Here is a 27448-nt window from a genome sequence, read left to right as displayed (position 1 = left end):
GCGCTCACGGCCTAAACATGCCTTAAACAGGATGGCAGATCCATCATCGACAACATCAGATCATATGTTCTGCTTAACGCACAGTATACATAGGCCTTCTGTTTGAAATGATAAACATTTCAAAACGGAGTAGGCTATGCTATTGTCATCACATACTAGTGTGTTTAATTCAAAGAGGGGCTGACTGTGCACACTACACTACTGTATGAAATGAGCAGAATATGCTATTCCAAACAGCCAGAGAGAGACGCTCTGTTCTCCTGAAGAAGTGCATGAGGAGAATTTATTTTGTGCGAACACACACACAGTTGAGCTTCGGCATCATCTGTGCATCAGATCTGAGCTAAACACGCATGAAATCGTTTATATGTCCCTGCAGTTCAATGTAATGTGTTACAGATGCGCTGTCTGCATGTGCGCTTCATATAGAAATACATTATAGAAAGGATATATACTGTATGGCTGACAAATTTCTAGGAAGTTGACAACGTTGGCATACATTTTATCATTATGCATGTAACTTATGTTCAAATAAATGACGACCACATGGAATATCTGTAGGCTACTTTACAAAATACAGGGAACAAGACGACGGCCTCGTCGCTATAACACAGGTCTCAATACAGTTACCGTTACTATTGTAAACTGTTTGCAAACACACAGCAGCTGTGGGTTTATAGTTCAGTTACTGGACCATCAAGAGCTGCGAGTGAAGATTTCAGCATGTCTTGAGAGCAGCTTTCTGTGGTTTCGGGTTCATAACACACGATGCACTAACTATAATGGAGATTGCAGAACTTCAACAAGCTTATTTAAGTCCATGCACAAGTATCACAGACATATTTGTTGATTCTACTAAGAGCCAAAAACTACTATTTAAGTAAATAAATAAATAGACTTTTCCAAATTTTCTTTTTTTTATAGGCTTATTTTGATAATAAACAAAACACTTTTTTTTAGATAATATTTCTGGTAAAAAAAATGTTATAAAGTTTTCACGATCATCTACTTTAGCAATTTAATTATAAGTTAAACAAGATTCAATTAGTTTTTTACGCCAGTTTAATGTAATTTAAGTTGAAATGACTTAAACATCCACAAGTTGAATAAACAAGTTGATTAAACTTACATATTTAATGCAGCAACTTTTTTTTTTTTCAGTGTGTAAATACATCTAAAAACAATAGTAGTAGGCTACAATACAGTACAGTATAGTAGGCTGCTATAGTTTAAAAGCTTTAAAAATATTATTGTTACACACCAAACACTACAGTGATGTAAGTAAAGCGTATGCAAATGCACAAATGTCAGCGCGTGTCTACACATACCGGTCCGGCGAGTTGAAATGCAAAAAAAAAAAAAAAAAAAAAATGATCGGGAGCGCGTCCATAAGCGTCGCCTCATTTGATGCTCTCCAGTGAGTAAACCTCACACACGCGCGCTCCCGCCGCTCCTCCCAGAGTGAAGTTAAAGCGCGAGGCGAGCACAGCTCACACACCGGAGTTTCACCACAGACACTTGGACTCGACAGTGCGCCTTTACAAACGGACAAACTTTATAAACGGACTCTCTCTCAAAACCCTTACATATCAACTCTATATGAGACGTACTTTATGTGAAAAGAAACGCGAGTTATTGGATACATAAATGCAGGACTGACGGAACGCGCTCGGTGCCTTTACCTCCAATGCGCCGCTGATGCGCTCGAGCTGGTGAGTGAAACGCAAAGTTTAAAAAGTGGAAAACGGCGAGAATTAACGCTTGTGTTTGTTTCTAACACATAACACATGTGGATTTGACAGTTTTGTCGTGTATTATTGTGAGAGTACCCACAAATTCATGCTTAAGTAAGTGTATGAGCTACCCATATGTATTATAGCTGATCTTTAAAATCCATTTATTAATTTAGCAGACAAATGAGCAATATTGCTTTTTATACGCAAGTCGCTCTCTATCTCTAGAGAAATGTGCAGCAATGAAGTTTCAAAGTTGTTCTGAAACTTTGGTCGTCCATTCATGGTTTTACAAACATTGATAGGTTCAGAGCGTTTCAAAAGGTTTGATGCTTGTGCACCAGTGCACTTGAAGTGTTTATGCTCGTGCATGTGTAACTCAAAGCGTCTTGCACAAACATGAGAACAACAATCCAGATCAAAGCTGTGCAAGTCTGTTTTCAAGCACTATTAAAAAATAAAGCTTTCCACTGGTTCTTATGTTTTAAGTTGGTATATGGAGATGAACACATTAAGGTTCTTAAGCAGGCCAGTGCTTTGGTTTCTGGGTTCTTTAAAGAGTTTTCTTAAGAACTAAAAAAGCTCTCTTTAGAACTTAAAAAGTTTCTTCTAAGGAATCAAGCTAAAAAAAAAACATGTTTAGTGCAAATTAGAACCTTTATTTTCTTGTATACAAATACACACACTTTTAGATGCTATATAATCATTGTGGAACAAATGAAAAGCTCTGAACAACCAATGCAAACACTGGTAACTTCAAGTGCTTGACCACAGCAGGACAAAAGCATTGGGTCTGGACCACGCCGGCTTCTATTTTTCTCCGAGAAAGCATATTTTGGTGCAGTTTGCTTTTAATTTAGGAGCTCGTCCAACATCAAACTCTGGCAGTCTAAAAGTTCAGCAAACAAATGGCCACAAACAGGTTTAATTTTGTCCGCTCAACGGGAGTTCAAAGGTAGTGCTGCGGCTCAAACACAAATCTGTTCAGTCACGGGCGTAAAGGAGATTAAATGCTATTATTGCTGGTTTTACCCACTTTATCTCGTGTTTGTAATTCTTACGCGGTGCATTGTCGATGATCAGTCCAAGAGAGGGAGGAAGCGATCAACTATCTTTTCTGGGTCATAAAAATGTCATATAATAAATTATGTGATAAAAAAATAATACAATACAGAACTGAGGGCAGAAACAGCGTTCACAGGGACAGCTTGACAGATGCTCTTCTAAGCACATGTCACAAGTAGTGCATTTAGGTTATAAATAAAAAGTAAGACAAACAATACACGCATAAATCGTTCACTTATGTCAAACATATCCAGATGTTAATGGGGTTCTTCCGCATAAATCTCTTTATTTCTGAAGAATAATGTTGCACAGAGCTTTAAACACCTTTTCGGAACAAAAAGTGACCAAATCTTGACATATTACTGTCATAAAAAAAAAAAATTATGACCAAAAGTCAGTGATCTTTCCATTAGGAGAATGAAGGAAATGTAAAACTCATGTGATTCTGTATATCTATCTCTGCCAGAGTAATTGCAGATTCCAGCGCTAGTTTACGATAGCAAAGCCGATATGGAAGGCAGGCGTTATTCAAACATGTGATAATCAGCCTTGCCGTCGTTTAGTGTTTAATTGCGTTTAATTAAGTTTAGAGGGAAGCCCAACACTATACTTAGAAGCAATAAAAACACAACAGAAAAGCCCCATTCAATGAAGTTCATCATAGAGGAGTGTTTGTTTGAGCACCAGGCTGGACTCTTTGGACACTTTGCTTTGCTTTTCTAGCATAAAATGTGAGGTTTTGATTTGATTCTAGCTGACATTACGGACTTCCAACACATAATATATCTTAATTCCTAAGTGAAACTGTTTAGGCTAATAAGAATCAGACTCTTAATTGGAATCAGAATACCTTCCTGTGTGCGGTTTCATATTTTCAAGTGGCTTCCTAAATTCCTTGGCACTTGTAAATGTCAAAGAGAGGAGTTTGTGTAGACGTTGAGAAGACAAAACGGAAGGTGAGAGAACATGGTGCACAGGATATGAGGAAGGATGAAACTTGAGGGAAAAGCAAATATTCCTGTCTGAGAGACTTAATTAAGGAGCTGTGAGCAGAGTAGAACTTTAAAGCACCCTGTCAATTCATTTTACAAGTTTATTATACACTGGCTTATGGTGTCATGAAAATAAATGGGGTACACTGTTGAACATAATGGATTCAAAAGGGGTCTTTGTTGCAACGATGCCATTAAAGAACCATTTTGGGTCCACCAAAGAACCATTCATGGAAAAGTTCTTAAAAGAACCCTTTTTTCTTAGTGGGAAGAATCTACTAAAGAACCTTTTTCCACTATAAAGAACTTTTGTGTATTAGAAAGGTTCCATTGATGTTTAAGGTTCTTCATGGAACCATCAATGCCAATAAAGAACCTTTATTCATTGAACATTCTGAAAAAATCAAATGAAAATTCTGTCATCATCAAAACCTGAACTCTACTTCTTGTAAATAAAACTTTAATTTAGCCTTCAATGATGTAATAATGTAAAATAATAACCTCATGTGTTGGAATCATCAGAATGTGAGTCTGAGGTTGTGCATGTGGCAGATCAAGCTCCTCGTGCCAGCTTTCCTCACAGTGTCAAAATAACATCCCTATGGTATTTCCCTACCGTTCTGTCCAAACAAAATCACTCACAGCGCACAACAGAACCATGGCTTTTCTGATAAACACACACACGCACACACACACAGGACTCTGCCAAGGCAAACACGGACATCTAAAAGCTATCTTGAAGACCACCTCCTTGTGTCTCTGTGTTTCGTAAACGCGGCATGACAGAGGACTCTATTCTTCTGTCTGTCTTTCCATATAAAGAACTTTTTTTGCCACTGACACTAATGATTCCTCAAATCATGCCGTTATATTGTGTGCTGGTACTTTACTTTTAAGTAATCAGGTTTAGGGCCATATCTAGGGATCAGATTTTCATAGAGACTACTAGTTGGATTTGGACTAGTAAGTAACCACCTACAGCAAACACCCTGGCAACACCATAGCAACACACTAGCAACTGCCTGGCAACGACCCACAAGACCCTAGCAGCAAATTTTGCATGCATGATTTTAATAAATAAAAAATCTACTTAAAGCACTTGTTTAATTTGTCTTGCTGGGTAGCACTGAGACTATATACTTGAAAAATTCATAAATATTCTATAAGAATAGATTGTAAAAGATTCTACAGTAAAAGATTCTGAGAGATTCTACAACAAAAGACTACAAAAAAGATTCTAAAAGATGCAACAGTAAAAGTTTCTTACAGATTGTACATTAAAAGATTCTAAAATATTTTACAACAAAAGACTCTTCAAAAAACATTCTACAATAAAATATTCTAAAAGATTCTACAATTGAAGATTCTAAAAGATTCTAAAATATTCAACAAAAAAGATACTAAAATATTCTACAACAGAGTCAACAAAAAAGATTCTTCAATAAAAGTTTCTTAAATTCTACAATAAAAAATTCTAAATAATTCTACAGTAAAGATTCTAAAAGAATTTTTACAACAAAAGACTCTAACATAAAATAAAATTTAATTAAAAATAAAATCAAATTGAAAAACCCATTTATTTATTATGCATTCTTGAAATGGCACAGGACAACATATGAAGGGTGTTTCCATGCTCTTGTTGCCACATGATCAGATTTGTGGGGTCCTGCTGATTTTGGTTCCCTTCTACACCAATTAGCAGCGCGTTCTCTGCTGGCCTGTCCTTCACAATGCAGGATTAAGAGGTTAAAAGTCAGGCTGGAGGTGAAGGCAGGGGAGGGGGTGAAGGGGCGTAAAGAGGACTGAGAGACGGGGGTTAGTCAAACAGCGGGCGGCTTGACGGAGTCGACAGGGCAGAAAAAGCAACACTTGTGAAAGAATGCAAGGGAAAATAGCAAAAGCCCACCAGAAAGGGTCAGGACAAACCTCAACTCTAATTACATGCATACAAACTAGCATGTTTGATAGGAAAACAGGAGTGTTCAGGATCTTCCAGGTGGCTTTAGCACTCTTAAATTAAACCTCAGGCTTCAAAGAGCGACATGCTGACCAAGCAGTGTGTGTGTGTGTAGCCCGAGTCACCCGTCGTCGCTGCCAAACCAAACTGAAGAAGACCTTGATGGATGAAGCCAAATGATGCGTTCTGAAGAGCCACATCAAACCTCGCTATAAGTACACACACATGCAATGGTTTCAGGCCTCTCAGCTGTAGCTCAAACCCCAAATAACTTAAACACAGCCGTTTATCAAACGCTCCCAGCCAGGCTAGATTTTCCTATGTAGCTCTCTCTAGAGCTGATTTGGTCCGCTACATATATGGCAAAAATCAGAAAAATGCTGGTTTGTCCACCAAGCTATTTCCCCTCAGGAGGCGAAGGAGCACATCCGCGCAGGCCGCCGCAAATTGCCGCATTTTCGCCAGGCAGTGAAAAAAAGAAAATGACTTTAATCTAAGGCTGTAATTACCTCCTGACTGAACTGTAATTAGGAAATGAGCCTTGAACCGAAGACGCAGACCGCGGCCCTGAACTCTACGCCAGGTCAAATACTCCACCGACCGGTATTAATGGCTAATGCGAATTCAAACACAGCGTCCCGATAAACACATTCACTTATTTGACTTCACCCAGAATCTGATAAGTGCAGAATAAGTGTTAGTTTAAGATGTTCTTGTTTAAATGTTTAGATCCGGCCGGTCTTGAAGATGATGTGTGTGGGTCACTGTTTGTTTGAGCCTGAGGGTGAAGATGTGGAATGTGTCAGTGAACTTTGCTTGCACACACACACAAACCCGGTACTGTGGGTTTTATCCTGCTAGTCCCCCTACAGTACACACACACACACACACACACACACACGTCCCCCGGCGTATCGCTGACGTGTGTCTCGTCATGTGACGTTTCCTCGGCAGCTATTTCAGTAGAGGTTAACGGCACTTGTATCTGCTTTCAGCCCACACGAGTGACACGGTCAATGTGTATCTGTGTGTGTGTTTGCAAAATAGTTTGCATTTAGAAGATTGAGAGAGCTTCAAAAACGTTGATAGCACAGCTATATAGTCATAACACTTGCAGTGAAGCGCCACTGCATTAGCATGTTTTTTGCATCATTCTAAGGAATGCAGATACATGAATATGGTAAATCGTAATCGTTCGAAGATGGAAACGTCATTGATCAAAGTTCACAGGCATAATTTTATAGGCACACACACACACACACACACACACATAGAAATAGTATAGACATAGTATACACTGTAAAACAATTATACGATCAATAAGTTACGAAAACATGTTTTTACAGTGCTTTAACTCATCAGAAAACAAGATTCAACTAATTTTTAAAGTCAGTTTAATGTAATTTAAGTTGAAATTACTTAAACATCCAAGTTGATTGTACATAAAAATGTAAGGCCGCAACTTTTTTTACAGTGCATTTACACAGCTATGTTATTTAATAGAAATTATTTGAGGCAGTTGTTGCCATACAGTAAGATAACAGGGCTGTACAATTAATGCGGACAGCAGTTCGGATCATTTTGGTGAGAAATGTTTGAGTTCATATTGAGATTTTGATTGCAGACTTTGTTATCTTGGCAAATCTGAGCCTCAACTCTCACTCATGTTAGGGTCTTTATCTCTGGAGATATCATAAATACTGTGGAAGTCTGCATTTACTCGCATTGCTGTCTGGGAGAAACAATGGAGATATTAAAGAGATTCCTACAGGATTACTATCTGATACCACCCAGCACTATCTTTCTTTCAATTAATGTGGCATGTAAACATAGGCTGTTGACATCTGTAATTTGGCCTTATCAGCAGACTTCAGGCCACAACAGAACCACCCAAAACTAGAACGACTGCTTCTCAGTACAAACTACAGCGAGTCCCTGACAGATACCGCTGAGCATATAGTGAGAAACACGGACACTGAACGCTGTCACAGCACATGACCTAGTTAAGGCGCTGAAGAGCGAGTGTGCCTGACGCGTGTAGCTCAGTGTCTCAGAGGTGTATTTTGGTGTTGAGTCAGTCATACTTTGAGCAAATATCCAGTTTCAGGTGTTGCAGAAGTGCGGAGCGACTCATATTTAATACTCAAGGTGCTGCCGACTGAATCACCCCGTGTCTGTGTGTTAATAATCCTCAAAGAACATTCCTACTTAACCAAATACCACGGTGAATCACTGCTCTTAAATAGCTGTAACATTCATAATGAAACTTTAGACTCAAATAACACAATCATACAGGGAAGAAAACAAAAGTTTTTTTACTAAGAAATCGCTAGTAAAGGTTATAAAAAATTACGAAGAATCGGCAGGCAAAACACTAAATTAAAATTGAGAAAATTAAGAAATTTTGAAGTAGAAAGACTAACCAAAAGATTTTAATAAAAAAAAAAAAAATGCATTATAATATTTGCCGAATTATTATTGCATCTGAAATTGGTTGTTTGTTATGTGTTTTAATGCATTATTCTTTCTAAAGGTGTAACTGATTATTCACAAGATCATACAATGCATTACAAGGCATAATTAAGTAATGTGTCACTGTACTTTCTTGTAAAACATGCTTCAATAATCTTTGTTTTATTTACGGTTTCAAAAAAATATTTTAGGTAGAGAATGATTTCATGAATTATGAACACTTTGATATTTTCATATATACCATCCATACTAGAGATTGATTACCATATTAATATATTATGGTTGAATCTCATTTAAAAAAAAAAAAAAAAAAAAGTCCAGGTCATATTTCACTCCAAAATTCAAAGAAAAGAATACAATTTTTCATTATTTTACAAAAATGTTTTATGCCAATTCAGCACCTTTCTTCATTTGTTCAACACATACTATCACTATATATTTATGAATATTTTATAATTTAAATAATAATATATTCTTGTTTTTGTATCACAGTAGCCATTTTTATATTTAGGGGTGAAATATGACCCAGACAGGTTTTGTGAGATTCATACTTCCATGTTATTTCAAGATACTTCAAAGAATACAACGTAAGTCTAATAATTACTTAGAAGCTGAAAACGCTTCTCTGACTGACATGGAAAGAGGAGAGCAGTGATTTTCTGATGTTGTATCGTGCACAGGTGGTGTGTTATCTGATCAAACCACGTCCAAAACACACACACACGCACGCAAACGCGCGCGCTCACGCACACACAACCTGTTCAGCACCACAGTTTTCCTCATCATCTGCCTCAGGCCACATTGTGTGATGACCAGGTTGTGTGTGTTCATCTCACTTGTATTTGAACGGTGTTTACACTGAATCTACTCAGATATCTTCATGCAAAAGAATGTATCGTGTGGCTGCTCGATGAAAGTCATACATTTACCCAACCTTTCAAACATCACACGACTTTAAGTGTCATATTTACAAAAGATGCAAGTCAGACAGTAAAGTCCCCTAATATAACGACAAAACCACAGTAAAGGGAGAATGTTTTTTTTTTTGAAAGAAATTAATACTTTTATTCAGCAAGAAAACATTAAATTGATCAATCTATTGTATGCATATACTGTATATGATTCAGCCATTTTACATTTGTGGGTATACCTGGATCTTTGTTAGATTTAGCTCACTTTTGGGGACAATTTTGTAACCAAAGTGAAGTTAAGTGAATCCAAACACAGAGAGTAAAATAAACAGAAGCTGCTTCTGAGACGACTGAACTTGAAGACAGAAGCGGCAAATTAATTAACAAACAAAATGAATACACATATTCTAATACATCTAAATCGATACTGCAAGACAGGGACAAGCTGTCAGCCTGCATTCCTGCCCTAAGTGTGTGTGTGTGTGTGTGTGTGTGTGTGCATGTCAGATAAACTCTCCGGACAGCCTGCAACGCTTCACTCGACTCCATTCAACACCTCTATACTCTCCGCTTCTAAACACAGCTCGCTTTCTTTCCATTGCAAACACTTTTTACCAGCAGAATGCCACAGTATTCCTGCTCGACCGCTTATTACCTAAAATCTCCTAATCACATTTACATTCATGTATTTAGCAGATGCATACAAGGAAATGTAAAGACATGATGTGTGTGTGTGTATGTTGTTGAGGAGAGATGTGGTAATCAGACTTCTAATTTTTTCCTGGTGGACAATAAAGCAGATGAAAAATCCACTTTTTTTTTTCTTTTACTACTTCCTTTGTAATTTGCATGGTTCTCATGTGCAAAAAGCACCGAAGTCACTTTGGATAAAAGCATTTAATAAACGCTTTTATGCAAAGCGATGTTCATGTCCATAGCATGCACTAGAAGATTAATATGTTTAAATCTCTGAGCAATCCACTGCAAAAATTATTTTCTTACTCAGTCTTGTTTTCTAGTAAAATATGTATTACTATGATGTAACTGACTTTAGGTACGTCTTGTTTTCTGAAAAAAGTATCAAAAATAAATGAGTTTATACTTCAAACAAGAACAAATATCTGCCATTGGAGTCAGAAAAATAAACTTAATTCAAAGAGAAAACAAGATTATTTTTCTGACCCCATTGGTAGAACGGCACTAATAAAGAGAGGGAGGTGACTGTTCATCTGTGGGACACAAACATGCAGACAGGCCTGTGCATGCACCCTCTCATCCCCCCAAAACACACTTCCTGAAGCATTCCAGCCCAGACCTAAAGTCGGACAAACAGCTGTGTGACGCTTACTGAACCTTTGACCTTCTCTTTCTCTTACAGAGCCAGAACACAGAGAAGGAGAGCCAGCGCCCCGTCTCACACACCCTGGTGAGTCTGCACATCTACCTGTCTTGAATGCAAATGACATGTGAAAACACTTTTAGGAGCTTGGGAGACGAACTCGAGAGCCAGAATTGAGGAGATGCTTAAGCGATCTGGCACATGCAGCTTCCAAACCCACACATTTGGCTTGAGTCGAGGCAGAAAACCACAAAACATCCCGTCTCAATAAACCCCCTCTGAAATTAGATCGAGAGTTTAATGAAAAGTTGTCTAGTGAGTAAATGTGTGTTTGTGTAAACTTTAGTTTGAACCCGTGCTGCTGAAGTTCAGGTCCAAATCTAATCGAACACACCTGAACCAGCCAATCAGGGTCTATGGGTTCAGTGGAAAATTACAGCTCTCGCGCTCCTTCTCAGTTTGCATACTTATACTATGCGCTGAATGCAAATACTTTGCTGGTTATGAAAAGTACAAAAGTTTGAGTATGCAGGAGCCCAACAAAAAACACATTCTAAGAACAGTTATTTATAACCCTTTATTTCGGAATGAACATCAGAGAAAACATTAAAGGAATGTTCCATTTGATCATTTTGCAAATATTATAGTTCACTTTAAATGTTCTTAAACAAGTAGTTAGTAACGTTTAAAAAATATTTGATGAACGTCACACTTAAACGCTACAGAAAAAACATTCAACGAAGGATATATAAATAATGTTTTGAGAACGTTATTAAAGACCAAGTGACATTGAACAAACATTCTAGAAAAGTTACTGGAAATGTTTAGAGAACCTAAGTTTTGAGAATGTTGACAGTGTCAATATTGAAGCAAATTACAATGGCATAAAACTACATCTTTATGTCACAGACACCTACTGTTCGCGTATACGCTTTAACATCTAGCTAACTTCATTACCTTCAAATCCTTTCTTTACATTTTTGCAATGTAACACTAGTTTTATAGTGATATATTACTGAATATTACTCATTTGGAGTATCTGCAAATATAAATGTGAAAAGAAAAATCTGGTTATAATCACCCCTCTCCGCCTCCTGTGTGGTTGTGTGTGTATAAAGTGAGTCTGTCTCGTAAAGTAGCCTGGCTCAGCATGTATAGCACTCAAGCCTTGAGCTCTTTTAGAAGATTGTGTTGTCCTGCCCGAGGTGGGACAAGGGTTTATATAACTCCCCTCACCCTGTCATGGCCTGTCCCAACAGCCCGGCACAGGCCTCAGCTCACCCATTCCTTTATATCCTCTGCTCCCTCTTGACCAAGACACAAAATACAGGGCTCAACAATAAAAAGTAAAGTTTTGAATCGTTCATGTACATTCCTGCAACTAAAGGAATTCCGATCTGTCTCATCTGTCCCTCTCTGGAAGAAGCATCTGTGTCAACACTACCTCTTTCAGCATAAAAGCTGAAGTGACGTTACTCGATACTCCTGCACATAGTGACATCCTGCTCATATTTGTTTTTTACACTGAGCCTGCGAGTGCTCTCCGACATTCTGTATCCAGTTCCTCCTGTGTACACACTGCAGTGTGCGTTAGTGTTTGGATAAGTTGCGCAAGAGAAGAGCCAAGGTGTTCGATTAGACTTAGCCTATGCAGCCTGACTCACAGCACAATGCTAAGATTTACCTAACCTTAAAACACACAACAGAGCCATGCACGTGAACACACACCCTTCATACACACCCGTATGTCCAGATGTTTACACTCAAACACAAGACTGTAATAGACGCGGGCTTGTGACATACGACGGATAGAGAGCATGTGGTTTCCATCCATCCTTTAGGCACATGGCGAGCGGCCACTTGTGCACAACAAGGGCCGATGATCTTGGTGTGCTGAAGGATGGGTGAACATGAAGAGACTCATGGGATTGCTCAAATTGAATGTTTAAAGGAGGGCAGAATGATTCCAGAGCACTTGGTTAGCGTGTCTGAGGATATTGGGAAAGAAGAGCACTTTGCAGCTTCGCGCTTTATGGCTCACACGGCAAAAAAAAATATTTTCTCCCTCAGTATTTTAACGTTATTAAGTCAAGATACATACTTGAAAAAAAGAGCAGCAAAATTAAGTGACTTTATGCTCAAAATGTGAACAAATATCTGCCAATGGGGTCAGAAAAATATATTTACTTAAAAGGGAAAACACAATTCTTTTTCTGACCCCATTGGCAGATATTTTTTTCTTGTTTTAAGCAAAAACTCACTTAATTTTGATACGTTTAAGAAATTTCAGATTTACTAAACAGGGTTAAACAGTTTTTTAACGCCAACAGAGGGTTTGCGCTGCCGCAAGCTGTGAGTAAATCTGGCCCTTGATATCTTCAGCCTCATTTTGCTTTTCAAGTAAATTTATCTTGATTTAAGAAAAAAGAACCTCACCTGTATCAATCCACAGGTCTCCACAGTCGTTCTGTGAGTGTACGATGAGCAATAGAAAGTGTTGCGGGTGGCAACATGTCGATAGGCCTGATGTTCTCGCATGGATGGGAACCACAGTCCGTAACTGGTCTATCTTGCACGTCTCGGCTGTCTGCAGGGTCTTTTGAGCAAACAATGTGCCCTATTGTAACCCATGAGGCAATAGACAGATCCGCAAGTCATGTTTATCTTTTCCGTGTGTGTAAGACGTTCATGTGTTCTGGAAATTGGCCCCAGGGCTACCAGACTCGAAAAATCACCAACGGAAAAGAAGCAAGTTGCACAAGCAGGTTATCGTGGCCAAATATCACAGTTGGCTGGAATGAGGAAGAAAGCAGCCTTCCAGATGCTGTCATCAGCAACACATAAAGACATTCCTAGACAATTACATGTCCTGATGCACTCTTGGCTGTCAATAGACCAGTCAGCCCTCATGTGATGACGAGAATGAAAAGTGTGCTCATATCTGACATCTGTGACATTTATAAAACGGCCATCAAGTCAATTTCCACTTCCAGATTTATAAACGACTTGTTTCAAATGTTTCTTATCAGACAGGTCTTTGATGCTCAGTCTTGCATGTTAGCGTAATGTTGTGTTGATGTGCAACTAACATAATTGTCTGCTGGTGATATCACCCGGTAGCCCTAAGACTGGTTGCCTGCTGAAGCTAAGCAGGGCTGAGCCTGGTTAGTACCTGGATGGGAGACCTCCTGGTAAAACCAGTTTGCTGCTGGAAGAGGTGTTAAGTGAGTCCAGCAGGGGGCGCTCACCCTGTGGTCTGTGTGGGTCCTAACACCCCAGTGTAGTGATTGGGACACTGTACTGTAACGAGCACAGTCCTTCGGATGAGACGTTAAACCGAGGTCCTGACTCTCTGTGGTCATTAAGAATCCCAGGATGTCCTTTGGAAAAGAGTAGGGGTGTAACCCCGGCATCCTGGCCAAATTTGCCCCTTGGCCTCTGTCCATCATGGCCTCCTAATCATCCCCATACACTGATTGGCTTCATCACTGTCTCCTCTCCACCATTAAGCTGGTGTGTGGTGGGCGTTCTGGCCCAATATGGCTGCCGTCGCATCATCCAGGTGGATGCTGCACATTGGTGGTGGTTGAGGAGATTCCCCCTTCCATGTAAAGCGCTTTGAGTACCCAGAAAAGCGCCATATAAATGTAACAAATTATTGTTATTATTATAATATACAAAATGATGGGCTTTTGATCAGAGATTTGATCAGAGAGATTTAGACAAAGAGAGATTTAGATGTGCATTTTGACCTGCTGCACCAATAATAAAGCGAATAAAGTGACATTTGAAGGCCAAGTATGGTAACCCATACTCAGAATTTGTCCTCTGCATTTAACCTGTCCAAGTTAGTGAACACACACACACACAGCAAAGCGTGGACATTTCCTGCCAGTATTGAGGATCGATCCGGCAAACTTTGGGTTACCAGTCTGACTGGCCCAAAGCGAGTTTGAGTGTGTAAACTGGTAAAACAACTAAGAATGTGTAGCGTTTACCTGCTGGCCACTTTTGGTGTCCGTCACGAATGATTCGCGTAAGCGATGTTAAGGACGAAGAGCTGAAGGTTGTGTTTGATTTGCGTGTGTAAAAAACCCACATAAGCTGCAAGTAACTGCTATTTGCTTAAGATTCCTATCAAAAAACAATTAATAAAAAGGAAGCGTGCAGACGCTTGTTTGAATGACAGAACAGGTAGAGTCACTTCAAACGAATGTTTAGAGTTACAAGCACGTCACAGAGGTACAGTGAAATTCAACACACACACACTGGGTTACATAAGTTCATCCTCTCTTAACCCAGCAACCTTCATATTATTATTATTTGTAGTTGGCCGTTGTCTCTCTGTGTTAAAGCCATCACAGCTGTGGACGCTACTCTACTTCCTCTCTGGTCCAGCGAGGCCTCACACACATTAACACTTCATTTCAGACCTCAAGACTGGGTGTTCAACACCACAGCGCCTTCTTAAAGGGACAGTTGACCGTCCTACAACTGAACCTTCTGGCATCATAATCATCAAACCAGCATTACTTTCTTTCAGAAGATGTTTTGAAACATTTCTTGGACTCCAAATATCTTCTTTTATGTTCCACAGAAAGTCATACAACGACAGGAGATGAAAAACATTCATTTTTGGCTTCAAACACCAAGTTTAATCACACTATTGGTTGCTTGTTCTTACTAGCTTGACAAGACTTAGTATTGTCATTTTGCAAGTAAAGGCATCTTGATTTAAGCATGTTTAAACAAAGAAGACAAAAATACTAAGAAAATCTCTTTTTTCAGTGTTTGCACATGGTCACGTCACCCTATTTCATTGTAATGAATGCCTTATTGGCACTTCAAACCGCTGTCAGTCTTTAAAAAAAGAAAAGAAAAATGACATTATTGACCAACTTCGCTAGCTAGCTATGAGCACTTCAAAGGCTGCCACAGATCACCATTGTTCCTGTGTAACCCGAGGAAACCTGTAAGGTCCTGTATTTATCTGTCACTGAGTGACTTATGACCTTTGCAGACCTGTGGAACAAATCAAATGATCTCAAATCTCATTTTAGATTATCGGCAGTGTAGACACTCCGAACTGGCTTCTAACAATCTTCATCAAGAATAATATACCATGCTAACATCTCATAACTATGGAAACCCAGTTCTACCACATAAGAAAAACAATCATGCCTTGGTAAACTTATGTCATCATTATGAAAAAGAGTCAAAATTATGAGATAGTAATGTTTTGGAAATTATAACATTAAAAATACAAAAAAAAAATGTAATAATTGACTTTTTGTCATAATTACCTCATAATTTCAACATTTTAAGTCAAAATGTAAAATGCGGTAAAGAATAATTACAGTTTAGAATTATTTTTATCTCATAATTTTGACTTTTTATGTCCTAATTATGACTTCTCATAATCGTATCTCATAATTTTGACTAATATTTGACAACTTTTAATAATTTAATAACTTTTTATATCAAGATTGACTTGTTATAATTGACTTCTCTTAATCTTATCTGATAATTGTCTTTTATCTCATAATTTTCAACTTTATATCATAATTGACTTTTGATTTATGTCATAATTCTGACTTTTTATCTCATTTATCATCAGTCAATTTTTCAACTTTTGTCATAGTTTAGATGTATCATAATTGTGATTTATCAAAGCATTACTTTTTTTTTTTTTTTTTGTAAATGGGCTTCCATACATTTACAATGCCTTCACAGAGAGCTAATCCCAATGAAGAATCTCTCTGTAATAAAGGTGCGCTTTGAGATCATTGATCAAGCGGTGCTGATGGAGGACATCAGGGCCAAATGTAAACTAACAAGTGAGCATATTTGCTTGAAGCCTGACATCTGGCCTCAGTGGCAGACGCAAAGATAATTCCTCAGAGCAAGCGCTTGTAAATCCATTTCCTTTTGGACTGCTCACATCTGCAGTCTGTCCTTTCCGGTCTCCCACGCGGCTCGTCCCTGGAGAAGCACACAGTGTCCCGACGTCTGCGCAGGCACGCGTCTGGAGTGCTGGGTTTCAATGCAACCCCGAGGGCGACAACCGGCTGAAAGCACCTGCCCGTTACACAAACCTGCGAGTACCTGCAGCGAAACCTCTCTCTGATATCTGAGGCATCGCAAAAAAAAAAGGACCTGATGTGATCCAGTTGCAGACAAAACAGAGCCCAGACAAGCCTCCTGCATCCTGCAGATGTGCAACGAAGTGAACACTGTCGATTCTTTGTTTCTTAAATGAGTGTGTCAGGCTGAGGTTGTGGGCAAAGATGTTTATCAGCACCACCATGAAAGATCTGGGGGATCGTGTTCAATGCATTCACTATGAGCGAAGCTGAGGGAGACGTTAAGGGGATATGCAACAATTACAAACTTATGAACATCTAGAATGAATCCTTTATGTGTTGTTATAGTCCCTGTCCATTTAATTATAGCTGGACTGGATCTTAAAAGGAATGGTTCACCCAAACATGAAAATGTGGTCATCATTTACTCACACACATTTTTTTCAGCGCATTCAAACTTGCTGCATTGTGATAAAAGGACACACAAGAATTAATGCTCTTCGGCAAATGCATTGATTAAATTTAATAATATTTAATGTAATAACATTTTAAATGTATATGTGTTAATATCTGAATACATGTGACGAAATATAATTTTAATAGATATATAGATTTTTTACTAAATGTATGAATATAACATTTAGAATTTTTTAATATTTTATATATTTATTATAAGATAATACTGTATTTAAATAAGACAAACAATTATTTTAAATTAAAATGTATTTAGTTTATTCATTAAAAGTTTCAATATTTTTATTAAATGTAAGATTTAATTTAATATTACATTCATTATTAGAACTTACTGTATTTGAATATATGTAAAATATATTTAATGTTAAAAATATATTTAAACATACATTTAAGAATATTTACATTTATAAATGAAAAATACTATATGTATTATTAGATCTTACTGTATTTGAATATATGTGACTTTGAAGGACTTCTTAATTTTTAGCAAATGTATTATTCTAAGTCTGCTGAAGCCAAATATAGCATCTAAAGTCATATAGACCACCTTTATGTTCATTGTATAATTTTCATGGTATGGGAAATAGTTTAGGAACAACATGAATGATGAATCTTATTTTAGGTGAACTATTCCTTTAACTCTCAACACTATGTAGGAAGCTGTGCTTTTCTTCAGTCGGCTCCATTCAGGACTTTCCTTTATGTCTTCCACAGACAGTAATGGCAGTGACATGCTCTTGTCCAGGTCACCGCTGTAAATCCTGTACCAAAAGAATGCTATTCTTCTCTCAAAAACAAGAAAAAGAGAGCGAGGTAGAGTGCAGACGTTTGTATGGAAACAAAACCGTCCTAGTCGTGAATCAGAGCAGCACTCAGCGTTACCTTTAGCTTTGATGTGTCTCTTTTTGTTGTGGTCACATGAATCAGAGCGCGAGTGAGTGTTTGACCTCGTGAACTTGACATGAAGGCCGTCACTGATCGTGGTCTTTCTTTCTTTGTCCTATTCAAAACACAATACACTCTACTCTTAATGACTACACACACTCCTTGACAAAGGGAAAAAAACACAACATCAAGTTTAGCAGGTATAGTCGCATTACATAACACTGAAACACTTCCTGTAAACTGTTTACCTGTTAAAAGTGGCGTGTGCTCAAACTGACATGCTTCTGTATGAAGGTCTACTCATCTTGGGTGCGTCTCAGTCAGCTCACTAGCTCTCTAGGTCATGAATCCGTATATCGTGCGCATGAATTCGGGGCAATGGTAAGGACAGTAAAGGACCCTGGCTCACTACATATTGGGACACTGACGACTCTATTTCCAGTAACATGACGTCCTCATTGTACAACATCACTACTGGTATTTATGAGCTGCTATTTTTCTGACATTATTTGTCAATGTAATTTAAAGTACATTATGATGAATGCTTTGATTGTTACATACACGTGCTACATTTCAGCCGTTAATAAATTATAAATGTTAGCTAGATTATGTTCATTACCTGTCTAGCAATGTATGTTTAAGGTGAAATATAATAAAATAATGGTTTGTATTTTTAAAAACATCTATCGCGTGTAGTGAGTTGACTCACATGATAAGTTTCATGCTTCAGAACTTCTATTAAGGAAACATAGTGAGCATCGATGCTCCCTAGTTTTTACGGCTCACTGTGGGATTATTTAGGGAGCAAATGTGTTCGGTGCCTTGGTAAGATTTTGCGACTTGAGGAAGCCCTTAAAATGGTATTGAATTGCGTACGTTTCCCTCCCCGCTGTCACGAATCAGTGTTTTATGGCCGTGCACTCTCAGGTTGAGGGATGGTACTGGTGCATTGTGGGTAACAGGGTCCAGCTGTGGTCAGGTGAGGCAGTTAACAGGAAGACTTCATGTTTCATCTCTCAGAGACAGTGATGTGGGCGTTAGGGGTTAATGAAGTGACTGATGTCTAGAAAGAGCTCACTGACTGTAAACTACCAAAAATATCTATACAGTAGCTGATATTCAAATCTTGTACAATAACCTTCCATGATACACCATTATCAGCCTCAGTTAAAAAAAAAAAAAAAAATAAATAAATAAATAAATATATATATATATATATATATATATATATATATATATATATATATAATTTTATTTTTATATATATATATATATATATATATATATATATATATATATATATATATATATATATATTATTAGTAACTTTTTAAAAGTTAAGAACCAAATTAATTTTATTTAGTACTGTCAATATGCACTCATAATATTTGATATATTTATCATATATTTTCCTTTCTCGGCTCCTGGCATCTGCCACCTCCACCAGACCATTCCTCTCTCCCTGCCTCTCTCTTCTTTTCTCGCAGTTCTTTTCTTTGCTTTTAGATTATGCTGGAAAGACAAGACTTTTCCTTTCCCAGCTTTTTTTTCTGGTAGAAGCCTTGAGCAACAACGTCCTTATCAACAGCTTTCTATTTAAATGAACACATTTTCAATGGCAAATACATTTCTTTAAATAGTCCCATGTGGGGATATGCAAAGCACCAGCTGGTCGAACGACACATTGACGGCGGAAAAGGGGAACTGAAAAAGATGTTGAGGGATCTTGGTAACACTTTACAATAAGCTCCCATTGGTTAATGCATTAACTAACACTGAGCAATCCTTATTAACATAAAAATACAAGTTCATGTTAGCTCAGGTGTAAATAATAAATACTTTTGATTTTAATAAGGAATTAGTAAAGGTTGAAATTAACATTTAAAGATGTTACCGATCTTTAAAGTCAGTGATTAGTAGGGATGTGCATTTTTTTAACTAGTTGTAGTTATAATGTTGAAGTTTGATGGCAAATTTATTATTGAAGTGATAGATGTGACAGGTCAGCTGTTCTGTCTGACTGAAGAGACACTCAGAGCAGATCTGAGAGCTTTAGGTTAATCCCTGAGAGGTGTTTTTTATCTGCGGCTTGATAAGTTGCAGGCCGCTGAAGTGAAGGAGGAAGATGGAGTATCTGTGTGAGCTGGATGAAATCAGACTCAACTCCCACTCCGTGCGTCTCTGTCGGCTGACTAGATTGTTTCTTGTGATGGTTTGAAATGATGCGGAGTGGGATAAACACCGGCCAAAATTAAAAACGATGTTTAGGCAATAGCTTTATCTTCATACCAAGCCTCATCTTTCCGCCAGATGCTTCCCTTCACTCAGACTCTTCTACTTGATAAAGTACAGTCAAGCTAAGATATTGCTGTCATGCTACTGAAAAAAGGTATATCTCCGACAGAGTACTTTCCCCTAGGATGTGTGCACTAGCCCTACACACTTCCTTCTGATCTTTCTATCAAGCTCGGCTTCCCTAAAGTTCAGGAAGGGAGGACTGAGGTTTTACTTCATCCTCATTCATCTATCAGGTTCGGCAGGTCTCTCTTCACATGCCAGATGATGCTGTGAAACACTACGCCACAGTCTGAATGCTTTCTGCTGGCTGAGGGACGGAAGTGGACTTTGCCCTCTGACAGCAAATCTATCACAGAAAGCCTCTTTCTTTCCTCCTTCTTGGTTTTTCTTTCTTGTATCTTATATCCACTTTCCCTTCATGTTTAAAAACACCACCCTGATGTTCGGAGGGCTTTTCTTTGTGTCTTTCCCTGTTTTACGCCTTATTTTCATCGCTCACACTCTCAGCCTTTCGTCTTTTAGTAGTGCTTCAATCTTCAGACTTCTTTATATGCTCTTTTAAGTCTACAAGATTTCTAAGCTCTGAGAAATAGCTCTGAGGATAGCACATCTCTTCTCGTTCTGATTTGAGGTATTGTTCATATCTTTAGCAATGCAGGATGGATCACAAGCTAAAAATGGCAGCTCAATATCGCACAAATTCACTTCACAACATTCCCACGGTACTCTGAGAGCCAAACACCATGGGACGGCGGTGACCTACGACCCTCCTCATGATTAACTGCCCATAACAGTGTTCCACCTGTTATCAGGTTATCTGGAAGCGTGTTTTTTTCCATCATTGCCTCTAGTCAAACAACTAATCAGGTCTCCCGGACTGTGAAGCGCTACGCATCGCTGAATGGAGACCAGCGAGAGCTTTCTGGTGAAGGAAACGGTGCACGTGTTACTCTTTCACCCACCCTTGTTGTAAGATCTTGTTGATCAACATCATTCCAGCTAGATAGATCACAGCTAAAGCTCATTACACGATCAACAGGTATACGGTGTCAAAACATGTCAGAGAGTGCAATGCCAATACGAGTGAATCGATATCAGCGCCCGAACATAACAAAGCACTTTCTTTCATGTCCTTTTGAACCCTGTGTGATCTTCTTTCCAAGTACTGACATTTCAGACACATTTTTTTTTGCTTTTGTGCAGAGAAAAAGTTTCATTAAATAGGAAAAAAGGCAGACAGACCAAACAGAGCACACGTAATAAGCAGAGGATTAGTTTCAGAAAAATATGAGTGTGCTTGGCAGCAGTCCCTGCTCTATTTGCACAGAGCGTCAACTAAACCCACTGTCTAAAGACAGACGCTTGCATCACAGCCAGCAAGTCAATGGGACAGAGCAACAGGAATGTCTAAACCTGCTCCACTGCTTTTTAGACATAGAGGGAAGAAAATGGCAAACGACAGGCAAATCATCTCTCTCTTTCTCTCTCAGGATGACTGTCCCAAATTTATTTATAGGAAACCAAATGTGTTGGTGATGGACGTGACATAAGAAAAACAGTTTCCTTAACACGTACATACTGGTATTGTGAGGTGTGTCAGGCTACAAAGTTTACATAAAGACACTTCATAGAAGCACTGCATATCTATATGACTTCCACTCGTTGTCAACAAGAATGCATTTAAAAAATATCCAGATGTTATTACAAAGATCTTTAGAAACGTACATTGACCTCACAACAAAACTAACAACTTTCTATCAGCTAACATAGAATAAAATACATCCAAAAAAGCTAACTAGATTCTGAGACGTTTCCTAAATAACTGGCGAACAGTGCAGGGATCACCAGCAGGGCATTGAGAGTGATGCTTCAATAATGCAGCAGGAGGGAACATAATGATCCTACTATCTCTCTGTACTGTCCAATAAAACTGAGTGAGAGAATTTCACCTCAGCATGAACTTCTAACAAGAAACCCCCCACACTGTCCAGGAGAGAAACAGAAGGAGGAAAATCGTAAGGGAGAGCGAAACGTCTCCACCCCTCCTTTCAAGGCCAGATACTGCAGCGACTGATCTCACAGGAGATGATAAACTGTTTCCCCAGCTCACTTCAGTCTCCCAGCTTCATATCCCTTTATCTTTCTTTTTCTCGCTCTCCTCCCTGACTCTCACGTTCCTCCCTAAAGGTGTCTGAGCTCATCTGATGAGATCTGTGTCTGGTGTTCAAGGTCAGGTCTTCAGGTCCAAAAAAATGTGGGCTTGACTGTTATTGACGTAAATTAGTGCATCTCTGGATCTAAATATAAAATGAATGAATATGAAATGACTGAATGTTTGTAGAAAGACAAAAAGTGTACAAACTCCCAAAAAGAGTCAAGTAAAGTCTTATGAGCTAATGTGCAACAATGATTCAGTATGTGTGCTGTAAACGATGATGTGATTAAATGTTAATCAAACAGTTGCAATTAGATGACTTGTGGGTGGAATGATGCACAAAGCAGGTTAGACGATGTTCATTAGGGCACTTATTATATAACATTCAACCATTCCTGAAAGAGTACTTCATAAAATACCTTGAGATACCATATGTTTGTTGTCAACTATATGGAATTCAAAATGTTTTATTTGATAAACAAAGAAAAATAAGGTCAACAAACATCACCGTGAATTCCAGCGTAAGGGTCCAGCAGGCATGTACTGTACATCACTACCACAATCTATTGTTTGAGTACAACAAGATCTCGCCTTTGATCACCCTTTGAAAGCACTTGGTCTAAAGCAACCCTTTTACTCAGCCACATAAAAAGACTGACCTCATAAAAAAAAACACAGCATGTATTGGAGTATTCCTTGAAGTTGCTGAGGGGCAATACAAAACAAAAGAGTAACTTTATCAAGTACTCAACTGTTTGCAAACGACTTTAGAGTTTCAGTTGTTGATTCATGCCATCCCTAAACTTTGACAAATTTTAAATGTCAAGACTGTTGTAATTAAATGTTTCAAAGTCAAAAAATACAATATGAAGTTGATTGAGCAAATGTTTACTTGGTTTTCTTGTTGCCTTGCAGGCTTGAAGGGGTGAATGTGAAGGCAGCAACATGAAGCTCTTCCTCCCTCTACTGCTGCCCCTCCTCTTCTATCAACTCTGGTCATCCCCGGTATTGGCCGACACCTGTCCGAAGGACTGTACCTGCGCAGACCAAGACTCCATATTCTGCTTTAGCCGCAAAGACACTAAAATGCCCAGCGAAGTACCCACAACGACTAAGAATCTCTATGTGTTTAAGAACGGCATTGAGTCCCTTTCCCAAGAGGCTTTTGTTGAGTTGGGCAGCCTGGAGATGCTAGATCTAAGTCAGAACAAGTTGACCGAACTGCCAGATCGCGTATTTGAACCCCTGTCCTCTCTCCACAACCTGGACCTGTCGGCTAACCAGATTGTTCACATATCCAAGGACAGCTTTGCTGGACTGGAACTTCTGGAGAGGCTATATCTCTACAGCAACTTTATAGAGTACATACATCCTGCTGCTTTTGATGGACTACAACAGCTACTGGAGCTCAAGCTGCAAGGAAACAAACTGACAACAATGCCTGCTCTGAAAATGCCCCATCTGCTTCTGCTAGACTTACGGTTTAACAGCATACCCTCGCCAGGGCCAAAGGACCTCCAGGCACCCAAGTTGGAGTCACTGAAACTGGGTGGGCTGGGGCTTAGCAGTCTGAACGAGGAGCTCTTAGGAAGCTTCAAGAACCTTCATGAGCTCGACATCTCCAACAATCAGTTAACAACCTTTCCAGGAGTTTTGCGGGAAGCTAGGGGCTTGGTTAGTCTCAGTTTGGCTGGGAATCCTATGGGACCTATGAAATGGGAAGACTTTGAGAAACTTTCAGAGCTTCAAGAGCTGGATATCAGCAATCTAAGCTTGCAAGGGTTACCAGAGACCTTATCCCAGCTCTTTCCTCACCTAGAAAGACTGGCTGTCGCAGAAAACCCTTTCAATTGCCTTTGCAATCTGGCTTGGTTTCCTAGTTGGTTGCGAAACAAGCGAATTCATTTGGGTAGGACGGAAGAGACACGCTGCCACTTTCCTCCTTTTAACTCTGGGAAGGTGCTGGAGAGACTGGGGCACAGAGAATTCGGATGTCCGATTACTACAATCGTTACGACTCGGACAGTAAAGACCACTGCAGTACCGCCAGCTCCGGTTACCAGTTTACCAAGTACAACACATGCAGTACTCCCTGCCAAACCTAGTGATAACCCCTCTACGGAAACCGACAATGACCCTCCACCTCCCACCCCTAGTACCAGTATCGACCCAGACCTAAGATCAACCTTCTGCCCAACCAATATCTGTCTAAATGGAGGAACATGTTGGCTGGACAACGAAGGACAATTGGAATGTATTTGTCTACCGGGAACATCAGGGCCATACTGTCAAAATGAGAAAAACCCACCACCCCATGAGGACTTCCCTACAATAATGGAACCTGAAATAACTGCAACAATGGTAACTAGCTCCTCTATACTCTTAGACCTTCACCGGTACATCGATATGCGCCCGCATATCCGTGGTGTAAAGTTAACTTACAAGAACCTTTCTGGACTGGACAAACGTCCCAAGCAGCTCAACGTTCCACCCTCTTATCCAGAGTACACGCTGCGTGGACTTCAGCCAAACTCTACATATTCTGTATGCGCCAGTCCGTTGGGTGAACATGGGGGCTTGGATCGTGTATGCACAGAGGCCCAGACGGTCAGTCAGCAGCTAACTCCCACTGGAGCACGACTGGAGGACCCAAAGCTCACTACAATGATCATTCCTGCAGTCGCCATCCTTCTTCTGCTCGTCCTAATAGCGGTGGCTGTTGGGGTAGCTTGCTACATGCACAAAAAGAAATCAAAGGGACACCTGGACTTAGAATGTGATCCGTCACAGCTGGAGCTGGAGGGTATGGACAATGGGGCACTACCCCAAAAGCAAGAGATTATATCCTGTCCATCAACCGCGCAGAACGGTGGCTTGGACTACGAGGTGCCCCTCATGCAAGATCACTGTACTGCGAACAACAACATGAACAGTTTGAAACCCTCGTATTTCTGATAATTGCAAGGTTTGTGACTTACTTACATGCTAAAGCATGAATTATACTGCTTTACAGGGTACCACAGAGGACAGTAAGAACAGCCACCAGCTTTTTTGTAAAGAGACAGTGGCATTTAGGTGATTCCTGGTGCAATCCTGTGAGGACATTTCTGTCAAAATGACATCCTCCTAAGTGCCCTTTATCATCTGAAAAATGGAAAGACTCTACATGCCAATCACAACTAAAGATTTTTTAAAATTTTAATATGGCTGCCAGTCGTAAAATGGACATAAGGCTGACTGAAAAAATTTTTGGCGAAATATTGATGTGTAGCACCTGTGTGCAACTCTTAGGAGCTGCACTAACTGTGAACTGTAAGTCCTACATTTGAGTGGGCAATTGAAGATATTGAAAATATAAACTTCTTAAGTAACAAGGCTGACTCTTATGATGCTTTGTCAAACTGATAGGCATTGTTTCTTTGTTTTATATCTGTACCATGTTTTTGTACAAATATGTGACTGTTACCAGGCGGCTGCTCTTCCCCCATATCTTGTGACTTTAAAAGCAGACAAAACACCAGATTAAAAACTTTGAAGATTAAAATGTACTTGTGCCACCAAAGGCTTTAGTTTAGAAATGCAGACAGTCTAAGCAGTTAAAAGTCTATTCAGACTTAAAACTAAATCCCTCCTCTATATTTTAGCCCCTATTCCCTATTACCCCCAGAAATAGAGACAAAACGTAAGTTAAATGGAAATGGCTGATTGAAAAGCAGATTAATATACATTATGTTCTGTTGTAAAAACTAATAAGTCTTGCAATATATTATTGAAAGCTACAAATTGGTGGGATCTTTTTAAAATATTTATTTATATACCAAAAAAGGTGTTGTTTCATATATCACTATTCAAAAAATTCTGTCAGTTTGCCAAATTAGCCATTGCACTATTTACATGCAACTCAGCAGAGAGTTTGCTCAGCAGTCACTTGCAGTCAACACCGTTTTGACAGATTAATATGTTCAAAAACACTACAGTGTTCTTTGGCTAGCTCGCATTAGCTAAAAACACACACTCCAACTGACAACTCTCCAGAGCTTACCATTCATGTGCAAGACACAACAAAAGAGCATGAAACAACCTAAAAATGACTGAGGTCCTGGCCGTCATTGATCACTTATTGATCACTCATTGATCACTCATTGCTCACTCATTGATCACTCTGAAATTTAAGCCACAGATACTGTGGATTCTTAAAGGTAAAGTTTACTGCAAAATGCCAAAACGGAGACAGTGGGGAGCTGTGCTGATTTACCTCTGTGAGGAAATGTGTTACTATTTTAGCACTTGTTCTACAACCTGTCAAATGATGTTTCCAAAAAAATATATAAAATAAAAAATGTAAAAAATTAAATTGTGAAACCTTCTGCTTAAAAGAAGAAGGATTTGTAATCGATTTTTTTGTTGTTGTTGCTGTTGTTGTTGGAATATGCAAACTGGAAAAAATCTCAGCAGTATGAAGTATTGAAAATATTTGTGAATATTTTTGATAAGATCTGCCTCTAATTTTCCCTGTTTAATTTGGGAAGCTCTTTTTTTATACCTTTCTTTTGTCTATATGGAGATGTGTGTATATGTATGATGGTATTTTCAAAAAGCTGCAAATAAAACAAACAAATAAAAAAATTTAAACTAGTTTTACATTTTTCTGTTTTTCGCTCAAGCTAGCAGGTCTGATTAGAAGCAGAGTCAATTAGGTTTACTGATGTTGAACGTATGTCTTTGTTTAATGTGTTTGGTAATAAGACTTAATAGATGAAAATAAATGCGAACACAGAGAGAGAGAGAGAGAGAGAGAGAGAGAGAGAGAGAGAGAGAGAGAGAGAGAGAGAGAGAGAGAGAGAGAGAGAGAGAGAGAGAGAGTGAGTGCTAGCATCCTATATGCCATCTGCAAACGCACCACACAAAGCTTTTATGAGGAATTTTAGGATTTGAGTGCCAGGGAAAGGTAATATATTTTCCCTTTATGGAGAAAGCCTGAGGTAAACAGGGGATTTTTTATTAAAAACAAACAATTGCCAAATCTAATAGGTGCAGTTTCACCTCCATCTACGTCACTGGACTGAACATAATGAGGATTGTTT

General features: G+C 38.9%; 2 protein-coding genes across 3 annotated transcripts in view; one reads left to right on the top strand and one right to left on the bottom strand.

The window, feature by feature from the left end:
- The window catches only part of coro7 (coronin 7), a 148141-nt gene that overhangs the window by 38251 nt on the left and 82442 nt on the right, over nt 1-27448 (bottom strand). The window lies entirely within an intron of this gene.
- On the top strand, nt 927-26966 carry vasnb (vasorin b). 2 transcript variants are annotated; one of them, XM_079869434.1, is made up of 3 exons: nt 927-1712; nt 10509-10556; nt 23280-26966. In XM_079869434.1, exon 3 carries the CDS (start codon nt 23310-23312, stop codon nt 25317-25319), a length of 2010 nt encoding a protein of 669 aa, XP_079725560.1. In that variant the 5' UTR covers nt 927-1712; nt 10509-10556; nt 23280-23309; the 3' UTR covers nt 25320-26966. The 2 variants fall into 2 exon arrangements, with proteins under 2 accessions (XP_079725560.1, XP_079725561.1); XM_079869435.1 differs by lacking the exons at nt 927-1712; nt 10509-10556 and adding an exon at nt 18187-18388.

This window comes from Squalius cephalus, assembly GCF_949319135.1.
Source record: "Squalius cephalus genome assembly, chromosome: 1".
Classification (NCBI taxonomy): Eukaryota; Metazoa; Chordata; class Actinopteri; order Cypriniformes; family Leuciscidae; genus Squalius; species Squalius cephalus.
Note: the sequence above shows the minus strand (reverse complement) of the source record. Positions and strands in the feature narration are given on the sequence as shown.

Coding starts and splice junctions, on each gene's coding strand:
- vasnb (XM_079869434.1), top strand. CDS start 23,310: ATGAAGCTCTTCCTCCCTCTACTGCTGCCCCTCCTCTTCTATCAACTC.